The sequence below is a fragment of the Geotrypetes seraphini genome, chromosome 15 (genome assembly GCF_902459505.1).
Source record: "Geotrypetes seraphini chromosome 15, aGeoSer1.1, whole genome shotgun sequence".
Lineage (NCBI taxonomy): Eukaryota > Metazoa > Chordata > Amphibia > Gymnophiona > Dermophiidae > Geotrypetes > Geotrypetes seraphini.
The window spans coordinates 47,847,661-47,859,507 of NC_047098.1; the positions used below are offsets into that span (position 1 = coordinate 47,847,661).

Here is an 11,847-nt window from a genome sequence, read left to right on the forward strand (position 1 = left end):
AAAAAAGGTGTATGTGTGTGTGTGTGGGGGGGGGGGGGGGTCACTGGCCAAATACTGTAGTTTACTTCTAAGTGACTTTGTTTTTGGTAATGTTCCTCCTCCCTCCCCCAAGAAATTAAAGTTAGGGTACAGCTAAAATGACTGAAAGCAGAGCCAAGATGAAAGATGCACAGTTTAATTCTGAGTTTATAGTGGTTCTTTCTTTCTTTCCGGGGGGGGGGGGGGGGGAGGGGGGAAACGTGTAGAGCAACCGTAATATGTTTTATTTGCTCTAGGATTCTAAAACAGTAGTAAAAGAGAAGCTGCTAGGAAGGGAAAGGCTTAACTGCAGAGCTCCTCCTTTCCTCAAAGTGCTGGGACTGCCCCCAACAGGTAACACAGAAGTATTGCACTTAACATGCCTTGACTTAGGCTTTTGGGCAAGCATTAGGTCAGTGCATCGCCAGGTCAGATTTCTGGGATTTCCCAAATGAATATGCATGAGATCTATTTGCATATGATGGAAGCAGTGCATGCAAACAGATCTTATGCAAATTAATTGGGGAAATTCTGAAAACCCAACTGAATTGCAACCATCCAGGACCGGCGTTGGACAACTCTGCATTAGGTGGAAAAGCTTTAGCACAAGTTAGTAAATAAGTCCCTTAAAGCAAATGATCTCGTTATTAGCTGAAAGTTTTCTGCTGCTACATTAAGGATTACAGTAGAGGGGAGATATGATAGACGTTTAAATATCTATATGGCATACGAGGGCTGTTCAAAAAGTATCAGACCTTAATTTTTCTTGCGGAAACAAATAAAGCTAGGGAGGCATGGTCTGGTGCACACGAGTCGAGTCTCTTTCATTTGAAAAGAAGCTCTGGAATGAGAGGGCTTAGAATCTAGTTAAGATGTTATAGGTTCAGGAGTAATCTAAGGAAATGTTTCTTTACAGAAAGGGTGGTAGAAGCATGGAATAGTCTCTGTGGAGACAGAGACTGTCTGAATTCAAGAGAGCTTGGGATAGGCCAGGGGTAGGCAATTCCGGTCCTCGAGAGCTGGAGCCAAGTCAGGTTTTCAGGATATCCACAATGAATATGTTCGAGATAGATTTGCATGCACTGCCTCCTTGAGATGCAAATCTATCTCATGCATATTTATTGTGGATATCCTGAAAATCTGACCTGACTCCGGCTCTCGAAGACCGGAATTGCCTACCCCAGGGATAGGCACATGAGATCTCTTAGGGAGAGGAGGAGATAGTGGATCCTGTGGATAGGCAGGCTAATAAAGGCCATTTGGTCTTTATTTGCCATCATGGTTTTATGTTTCTTATTTGAGTTTCCCTTTGTGTTAATTACTACAGTATATATGTAATCATTATTTTGTAGGGGAAAAGGTTTAACCCAGGGCTGCCCAAGTCTGGTCCTCGAGATCTACTGAAAACCAAAAAAACTCTGTGGAGTGACGATGTTCCTAAATGGACTTTATTTGAAAGTATCAAAGTTCCAAAGGTACACTAAAATCATCCACATAAAAGTAAATCATCCACATAAGAGCCTTAAAGGACCTAGTCCGCTAGGGATACAGGACCCAACACGGTCCGCGTTTCGACAAAAAGTCTTCTTCAGGGGTCCCTGGGGGTCCTATAAAGGTGAGTACGTGGGAAACAATTGTGTGGTGAGCCGGAAGTGAGACACTGCTTGCATTTCCTTTCCTATAAGTGGTGATGGTGTCTTATATTTCAATTAATCATTAAATATTTTATATTTACATATTTTATTCCCCCCCCCCTCACACACACACACACCAGTTCTCAGCAATGAGACAGGAGGGGGAAGAATTTTTTCCAGGCTAGAATAGATATGCATATGGCTTTACGTCTGCTGTTTTGATTATTTTGTGAGAAAAAAAATTGTTTCTGATGCCAATTGCACTGCTCCAGTCATGGAAGGAAACCCTGAACCTATCTGAGCTTGTGTGTATCCAGTCCTGGATTTCAGATCAGGCACCTGCTTAGAGCGAGACGCCAGTCATGCCAAATAACTTCTTCACACTCTATGAATATCACAAGTCAAAATATAGCAGGGATAAGGCCAAGGAGGGTGGAGCATTTGTCCCAGGCTTAACCCATTAGGTGTCTGTCATCATCCTGATGCCCTTGTAGGCACAGGTGCAACATTTTAAAATGACTGGGGGTGCCAAACCCTATACAAATCCCCCTCCAGGGACACAATGAAGAAGCTTGCTCGATAGTGGAAGTGCTCAGTATCCACTGGCACCCAAAGAGCTGGTATCTATGCCTATAAGCCAAGGCCCAGAAATGTCAAGCAGCTGCAGAGTATAAGCTACCTGGTATGTAACAGTTCCCCCAGAGAGAGAAAGAGAGAGAGGAGGGGCATTTCAAGTGCAGAATGTGTGGACTCTAGAAACACTCTGGTTGAAAAGGGAGAGAGAAAGAGGAGGGAAAGGAGGGGCTGGATCCTCTTGGGGGGAGGGTAAGAGGTAGAGATGGGTACCACTGAGTGGGGGAAGAAGACATTAGAGGGGTGCTGGAAAGGAAATAGGAAAAAATAGGGATAGATGCTGCTAGGTGAAGTATAGAGAGAGGGATACTGGTTAAGAGATGGGGAAGGGGAGGAGGACAGATGCTGTGGGGGTAAGGGAAAGAGAGAGGGAGTTAGACAATGAATGGAGGAGAGGGAAGGATAGAGGCTTCTATTTCGGTGAAGAGCAAGTAGGTGGGAGAGATAAAAGAATTGGTATGCTCTGCTACTACTATTAATTATTTCTATAGTGTTACCAGACGTATGCAGTGCTGTACAGAGTCACGAAGAAGACAGTCCCTGCTCGAAGGAGCTCTAAATTTGTAATAGAAGCAAGAATTATGATTTGTCCTTTCTAGCCCTTGTTCAGTATACCCCACACATAACATACTTGGAGTGTTTCTAGACTGAGTGCCTGTAGGTGCCAAAATCTCAAAGCCCAGCATGCATTAGATCCTTGGGCTCATACCAGGGTGATTATGAGGTTTTATCCTTCAGAAGGGAGGAAGGGCTGTTTCTGTGTTCAATGCGCCAAAGCCCATTCAGTTCCTATCGGCTTTGATGCATTTGCCTCCGGCTTTGTATAAGGGGACCTAAGTTTGCTCTTAGTGCTTGGCCGTTATGAAAGAACAGTGCATGAAGTCTTACCTACACCCATTAATCAGCGCATGGGAATGCAGAAATACCCACTCTCCACACCCAAGCATGTCTCTTCAGTGAACTTTTTTTTTTTTAAATTTTAGCGTGCGGATTGCATGTGCACATTGCAAAATTACCACGGGGTGCCTCAGCGTATCCTCTATATTGGAATCTGAGTAGCCCCAAGCCAAAACTTTTAAGCCATCTCAAACCTCAATTGGGATGTGATATCACACAAAAAAATTTTCATGGGTTTTCTGGACTGATGAAAGAGAATGGATCCCGTTTGTCCAGCAGATAAAAATTTGGAAGTCGGTAAACATGGGCAAGTTACCCCCTCTCTTACAAAGCCAAATAGTGAAAGACCTGAAGCCCTTTAAATCCCTATAGGCTTCCGGGCAGTTACTGTAGCGGCAGCCGCTAGCATAGCTTTGTAAAAGGGGGGAGGGGATAGTTAGGTGCCATCAACGAGTCCTAGTGACTTGAATTATAGATCTAAAAAGAAATCAGTTTTGTGCTAGTCCAGCATCATCCCCATGGTTGTTTTCAATGTGTCCAGCCATTTGGTTGCAGGTTGCCCTCTTTGCCTGGTTCCTTCAATCTTCCTAAATATGATGTCCTTCTCCAATGATCTTTCTCTTCTGACAGGGTGACCAAAATAAGACAGTTGTCACTTCATCATTTGGGATTCAAGTGATGTAGCCGGTTTGATCTCTTCCCGAATCAACTTGTTGGTTCTTCTGGCAGTCCACAGCACGCATAAAATCTTACAGAAACATGGTTTACTGAGGTCCTGTTCTTCCCCTTTAAATTTATAGAACAGCAAGTTTGAGATGGCTTAAAAGCTTTGGTTTGGGGCTACTCAGATCCCTATATAGTGGAATATTTTCAACTGATTTACGTTTATGGTTAATATATACCTCAGGGTACCATGATAAGCCCCTTTCAGCCGCGGTAAGCATTTGCTAGTGTCTACCACAGCTTTGTAAAAGAACCCTATTTGTTTAGTACAAAAACAATGTCTTTTTAAAAAGTGATAGCCTGGAAATATTGTTGTAACTGTTATCTAGGTAGGAAGCTCATGGAGCCTGACAGAATGATAAGTCACAGTAAAAGCCGAAGACAAGTTTATGGATGCAACAGAGGCATGGGAAAGTTCAAGGAGCACTTAGTAGTAGAGAAAGATATAGATATGACCATCTCTCCCCCACCCCACAGTTATCACAGTCTAAAGTGAGCCCAGGGAAGATAAATAACTTGTTCAAGGTCACACGGGGAGAGCTGGATAGGAAAAATGAGAAGAGAACTCTAGGTCGAGTTTCTAAGTCTGTCCTTTTGACGGAATAAAATCTGCTAGAATTAGAGGCCCAGAATATGCAAATTTATCTCCTGAAAACCAAATTGCTTTTGGATAATAGGACAGATTTGGGCATCATTGTGCCCGATGTGGTTTTAAAATATGTCCGCTGTATTTCCCTGCCATGTTTGCCACTCTGAAAACCAATGTCTACTGGAAATGAGGAGATCGTAGGAACTGGAATGGGGTTGGTCTGTCCAATATTTTGCCGAACATAAGCCATCTGCAACTGTGGAGCTTGGGTGGGGGGTAGTGAGGCTGGAGCCTGGATTGGTTGACCCCTTCTAAAACAGAAAAGATATCCCAATGACCCTGCATTCTGCCCCCCCTCTCCATGCAAAAGATGTCAGCAGATAAGACCACTTGGCTTACAAGTCTGCCCTGTCATGCTTACTTACTTTTCTGCCACAGACCCAACTTTTAGGGCTCCTTTTATGCTAAACGTTAAAACCTCCATAGAGCTTGCGTTAGTATTTTTCATTGAGCGCGTGGTTTGCGCGCGCTAAAAACACTAGCGCACCTTAGTCTGTCATTTTCTCTCTCCCAAACATGTTTGAATTCTGTCAGTGTTTCTGGCTTGTACCATCTAGACCAGGGGTTGTCCAACCTGCGGCCCGAGAGCCACATGCATTCCCGTGAAGTATTTTGCGCGGCCCTGGTCGAGGGCGATGCCGTGTTTTCCTCTGCTGCCCCCGGGTGTTGACCGTCTTGCCGGCTCCCTCCTCTGTCTTGCTGCAGCGTTTCTGCGGCCCCAGAAACATTTTTTTTCGGCCAGTGCGGCCCAGGGAAGCCAAAAGGTTGGACACACCTGATCTAGACAGTGGCAGAAATCAAGCACGCTTGGGGACAGACACTCCACAACAGAAATAACCTAAATACAGTTCTACACCTCCGTGAACTCTGCCCCATGCAGCCTTTCCCAACACATAAACACACCCATGGTCACATCTGCAAAACGGAGCATGAGGAACACCTGAGCACAGCTGAATTGTCACTGGTGACAGGGACAGGAAAAGTGAGGTCTGACCTGCTGTGGCTGTCCTGAAGATGTGTAGGCCAAACGAGAGTAGCAGGAGAAGTGACTGCATCCTCTGCTCGAAGTGTGATGTAAGGCAGTGCAGCAAGCCCTGAGTGGGGTTTCTTCAGTCTCCAATCGCATTACTGCTGAGTTTTTATACAGAAGCAGGTCCTGGTCAGCCCTGAGAAGGAAGGTAAGCCCCGCCCTCTCCTCCTCTTGCCTTACATTCCCAGTTGAGTTCCCTTGTGACCCCCTGGGAATTTCTGCAAGGGGGGGGGGCGGAGGGAGAGGTCAGATGCCACACAAATAGTTTTCTTTTCATTCTTAGAAATTCTGCACTACCTTCGCTACCGCTTTAGCTCTTTCATATGTACGGATTTTCTTTGCTTCCTTCCACAGTACCAGCTCCCAGGGATCCTAGAAAGGGATTGGGGCTTGGGTACTGTAGCCACACTCAAAAGAAGTTTACAGGAAGGTACTTCAAGCATTTTCCCTATCTGTCCCGATGGGTCACAATCTATGGGCAGTTGAAGATTAAGGGAACGGCGCGGGATTTGAACCTGCAACCTCGGGGCGCTGAGGCTGTAGCCGCAATTTTGAAAATATCACCTTAGCCACCAAGTGGCTTTATTTGTCCGGCAACAAGTCCTTTGAGTACATTTATACACTTGCTTCCCCCCCCCCCCCTTTTTTTTTTTTTTTTCCTAAACCGCAGTAGCGGTTATTAGCGCGGAACATTCAGCGCGGCTCCCTGCGCAAATAACCGCTATCGCGGTTTAGTAAAAGGGAGGTGATTAGCTAATAACACAAGAAATATCTATCATTGCAAACAGATTTTTTTTTTTAAGTATGCTAATAGGAGATGTATATAAATGGATGGGACGCGCGTCCAAGTACGCACCATTCTCTAAAGGGGCAAGAAATAACTTTACGCGCAGAACTTCGAGCCGGACTCTGCAGCGTAGGCTGGACACTAAAAGGTCGGAAGCGGTTCCCCATAGCAGCTCCTTTCATACGGAAGCAGAATTTGTTCTCAGAAACGAGAATAGATTGCAAAAGCGGCAGATAAGAGCTGCAATCCAGTGCTGTGATGAAATCGCCAGCCTCGACACAGAGAAGGTACAATAGGTCAGCAGAGTCTCTGTTATACCGCTCGACTTGACCTCCAGGAACCAAGCAACTTCTCAATATAAACAGACCCAGGCTTCAAAGGGAACCTTTGAACCACAAGGTGCTGCTAAAGATGAATGTATTTCGGGGACCAAAATACTGTAAATAGGGTAACACGATCCCTGAGCCACCTTCTGAAATGGAGAATCAGCTGTGGGATCGGTAAACTGGCTAATATAATATTAGTTATCACCAAGACCCTGAACGATTTACAGCTTCTTGTGACTCTGGGCAAATCTCTTAAAGCTCCGTTGCCGGGAAGGGGTAAAACACGGACCTGGCGGATCTTAACCGCAGGTCCTTAAAAATCTTCACTCAGTGACAGCTAAGGTTTCCTATTTCATGTGTGCAGGTCTGCCTTTCAGCCCTTCATTCCTCCGCTGTATTTGTTGCCCTTTCTGACCATTTAACATTTCCTTTCTCTCCGTGTTCATCGTTTATCTGTGTTCCTATCTTCCTTCCCATGTTCAGCATCTCCCCTCTCTATGTCCCTCCCTATCTCCTTCTGTCCCTATTGTCCACCATGTCCAGCATTTCCCCTCTGTGTCTCCATACCTCCCTGTGTCCAGCTTTTCCCCTTTCTCTGCCCCTACCCCAACATGATCCAGCATCTTTTCTATCTTCTTATTCAACATCTCTCTGTCTGTCCTTCCTGTTCAGCTTCTTTTCCTCTCTCTGTAAGTCCAGTATCTTCCTATTTTTCTTCCTTCCTTCCATCTCTTATGGTTTAGTATCTCTCCCTTGCTCTCTTCCCTTCCCCTTCCCCTTCCCCCACCTAGCCTGGTCCAGCATCTGAGGAGTCCAACATTTCTTTTTCATACTCTCTATTCCCATGATCCAGCATCTCCCTCTTGCTCCCTCCCCTTCCCTCCATGCAGCCCTTCAAATCTACCTACGATGGCATCAACCGCAATTAAAATACACTATTTCCAGCCAGTCCTGGGGTCTTCCTTCTGCCATGCCCTCCCATGTGGAAACAGGAAATTGATTCAGAGGGGGGTGGGACATGTCAGAGAGAACTAGGGGGCCAATTGGAAGCAGTCTGGAGGAAGCGGAAAGAAGAGAGAGAAATGCTGTTACATACATTACCAGGAAAGGGAAAAAAAAAAAACCCCTGCACCAAAACAGAAGGGGTCATGGCAGGCTGGGGATTCACTAAATCTCTTGAAAGCCCTGATCGCGTGTTACTGGACAGACTGAGCCACCTCCCCCTCCATTCTTAGTAACTGTTATGCTGATACCTGCACTCAGTGGCGTACCAAGGGGGGGCGGGAGGGGCAGTCCGCCACGGGTGCCTACCCTGAGGGGGTGCCCCCGGCCTTGCCGTTCAGTCCCCCCCACCCCCGAAGGACCGCTCGCCCCACTGACCTTCCTGCACCACCTGTGAAGCAGCCCGCAGCAGGATCGCGACGTCAGCGATCCCTGAGCTGCTTGGGCGCTGCTTCCTATGCCGCGGTCCCGCCCCCTCCTCTGAGGAGGAGCGGGACTGCGGCGCAGGAAGCAGTGCCTAAGCAACGCAGGGATCGCTGACGTCGCAATCCTGCTGCGGCTGCTTCATAGGTGGTGCGGGGAGGACAGGGGGGCGAGCGGTCCTTCGGGGTGGGTCGGGGCATCAGGCCTTCAGGGTGGGGCAGGCGGGCATGCTTTCAAGGGGGGTAACAGGCAGGAAGGTAGGCCTTCAAGGGGGGGGGTGTGCAGACCTTCAAGGGGTGCAGGCCTTCGAGGGGGAGGGACAGGCCTTCAAGGGGGGCAGGCAGGCCTTCAAGGGGGGGGACAGGCCTACAAGGGGGTGGGACAGGCCTACAAGGGGGTGGGACAGGCCTTCAAGGGGGGACAGGCCTTCGGGGGGGGGTGCAGGCCTTTGGGGGGGTGCAGGCCTTCGGGGGGTGCAGACCTTCGGGGGGGTGCAGACCTTCAAGGGGGTGCAGGCCTTTAAGGTGGGACAGGTCTTCAAGGGGGGGACAGCAGGCAGGCCTTCAAGGGGGGACAGGCCTACAAGGCGGGGACAGGCCTTCAAGGGTGGGACAGGCCTTCAAGGGGGGGACAGGCCTTCGGTGGGGTGCAGGCCTTCAGGGGGGTGCAGACCTTCAAGGGGGTGCAGGCCTTCAAGGGGGGGACAGGCCTTCAAGGGGGGACAGGCAGGCAGGCCTTCAAGGGGGGGGGCAGGCCTACAAGGGGGGGACATGCCTTTAAGGGGGGGACAGGCCAACAAGGGGGTGGGACAGGCCTTCAACACTCAACCCCCAACTCTACAACCAATTGACATCGACCACAGACTGCAAAACCTTCAAAAAGAAATAAAAACCCTTCTATTCAAAAAACACATAAAACCGAACTAACACAATCAGAACTGTCCCAAGCATCACCTGCAACTACTCCATATGTACTTCTGATGTCATGACAATTCAGACATAATTTATGTTATGTTATGTTTGGAATATAAGAAAATTTTCACTGCCTGTTTCTATTCTGACCATTTATTCCGTTTCATGGTCATTACAAAAAATATTTTTTTACATGGGGGGGGGTGTCAAAAAATGATGGGCCCCGGGTGCCACATACCCTAGGTACGCCACTGCCTGCACTTCTCGAAATAATAAACAACACACTTGCCAGAAACATTTGGTATATAATTCACTGTTTATAAGAACATAAGAACATAAGAAGTTGCCTCCGCTGAGGCAGACCATAGGTCCATCCTGCCCAGCGGTCTGCTCCCGCGGCGGCCCATCAGGCCTATCGCCTGAGTAGTGGTCTATATCTATCTATACCCTTCAATCCCTTTTTCTTCTAGGAATCTATCCAAACTTTCTTTGAAACCATTTAATGTGTTCCTGTCTACCACAGCCTCCGGAAGTGCGTTCCATGTATCCACCACCCTCTGAGTGAAAAAGAACTTCCTAGCATTTGTTCTAAACCTGTCCCCTTTCAATTTCTCCGAGTGCCCCCTTGTACTTGTGGTGGTCCTTAATTTGAAAAATCTGTCCCTGTCTACTTTTTCTATGTCCTTCAGGATCTTGAAGGTTTCTATCATGTCTCCTCTAAGTCTCCGCTTTTCCAGTGAGAAAAGTCCCAACTGCTTCAACCTGTCGGTATATGGGAGATTTTCCATTCCCTTTATCAGTTTAGTTGTTCTTCTCTGTACTCCCTCAAGTACTGCCATGTCCTTCTTGAGGTACGGCGACCAGTACTGGACACAGTACTCCAGATGCGGCCGCACCATTGCACGATACAGCGGCATGATGACTTCCTTCGTCCTGGTCGTAATACCCTTCTTAATGATACCCAACATTCTGTTAGCTTTCTTTGAGGCTGTAGCGCACTGCATGTAGGAAGAATTTGTACTCAGAGACATGGAGGAAAAAGGGGAATAAAATTCTCCCCCAAATCTCACCACCCAATTATTGCATCTCTTCCAAGAATACGATATTATGTTAAATCTTGTAATAAGTAAGAAGTGCTTATCTTAAGTTATTATTTCTTTGGCTCCACGTCTAGCAGATCCTCTTGAAATATAAATATTATACATTTTCATCTGATTTTTAAGTATGCTTTGGTGTTTTTCATGTTGGCCATTCTTTACAATATAATTTTCACCTACCTGATATGCCCTGTAATAGATTCAGAAGATGTCCTATGTCCCTCTGAGGGTCTGATAAGCAATCATAAGCCATGTTAGAGCTGTGCGCAGAAATTCAGTGCATAGTTTCCTAACGCATGTGGCCAAAAAAGAAATCCTACGCAAATCATGTGCGATTGGGAAAGCATGCTGATTGCCATGGAAACTTGCATACATTTTAGACAGAGCATCAGATTTGGGTTAGCAACAGAATCGATATTTGGTGCAGAAAGTGTACCAGAACCAGAAGGAGCTTATACCGATGTATGTGATCATTGGGAAATGCCAAATGTATATTCTATATTATTGGTTTGATATCAAATAAATTTCTGCATTTGAACACATCACTCCTTATTTCACATCTGTGTCACTTCCTTAACCCCACAATCACATCTGGCTCTCATACCACTCATATTTTTATTCCAAATCTTTTTTTTTTAAACACAATACAATTAAACGCAAAAACAATTAGGAACAGAGTCACAATTTGTACAATCCTGGATTACTACAGTAGCACAAAACAAGGAAATAAACCCCATGAGGAAGCAAAAGAAATGGTGCAAGTGGGGATGGAACTGTTTCAAGTTTCAAATTTATTTACATTTGATGGATCGCTTATTACAATATCTAAGCGATGTACAAATTAAAAACCAACAGATTTTGGTATTACATTTAATATGGTGGGACAAGACATTAGACAGAGGATTTGGACATACATGAATGAGTAGGTAAGAGGGGAAAAAGTTACAATTGTAATATTTAGTGAAATTACATAAAACGGGAAGCACATTAGGTAAAAAATGGAATAGATATATTAGAAATTTTAGTTGATTATTATAAGAATGCAGGAAATTGGAATATGTTTATCATAAATCAAATGCATCTTGAAATAAATATGTTTTTAAAATTTTTTTAAAAGAAGTGATATCTTTTTCAAGTTTAATAAAATTTGGAAGGGCATTCCACAAGGAAGGTGCCACTACTGTTCACATCAACCAGAGATAAATTTAAATAAATAAATATTTATTAATAAGTAGAACAGTCTCTATCATATATTAAATTCAATTTGTGTTGTAGACCCGATATGGTCCGTGTTTCGACATTGGAGCCTGCCTCAGGGGTACATCCAATAGGTGGTACTCTTATGACATGAATGATTGTGTGGTGGAGGTGGTGGAGGCCCTTCCATCAACCTCTTCCGCTCGAATAGCCTAAGGTAAGGACGTAGCCAGCGCTTCTTGTCCCAGTTCTGCGTAAATAATACCCTACTACGGTGAAACAGACAACAACCTGAAAGCAGTGTGTTATTTATGCAGAATTGGGACAAGAAGCGCTGGCTGCGTCCTTACCTTAGGCTTAGAATGGAAGTGGCTGATGGAGGGGCTTCCTCCGTCTTCACCACGCAATCATTCATGTTATAAGAGTGTCACCTCTTGGATGTGTCTTGTACTCCTGAGACAGGTTCCAATGCTGAAACGCGGACTGTGGAGGTTCTACAACACAAAATGAATTTAATTTA

General features: G+C 45.8%; 1 protein-coding gene across 1 annotated transcript in view; it reads right to left on the reverse strand.

The window, feature by feature from the left end:
- The window catches only part of CA4 (carbonic anhydrase 4), a 48,226-nt gene extending 42,546 nt beyond the window's left edge, over positions 1 to 5,680 (reverse strand). The window contains exon 1 of the mRNA XM_033922390.1: positions 5,549 to 5,680. Coding sequence (XP_033778281.1) covers positions 5,549 to 5,609 — 61 coding nt within the window. The 5' untranslated portion in view covers positions 5,610 to 5,680. The remainder of the gene's footprint in view (positions 1 to 5,548) is intronic.
- Positions 5,681 to 11,847: the final 6,167 nt, after the last annotated feature.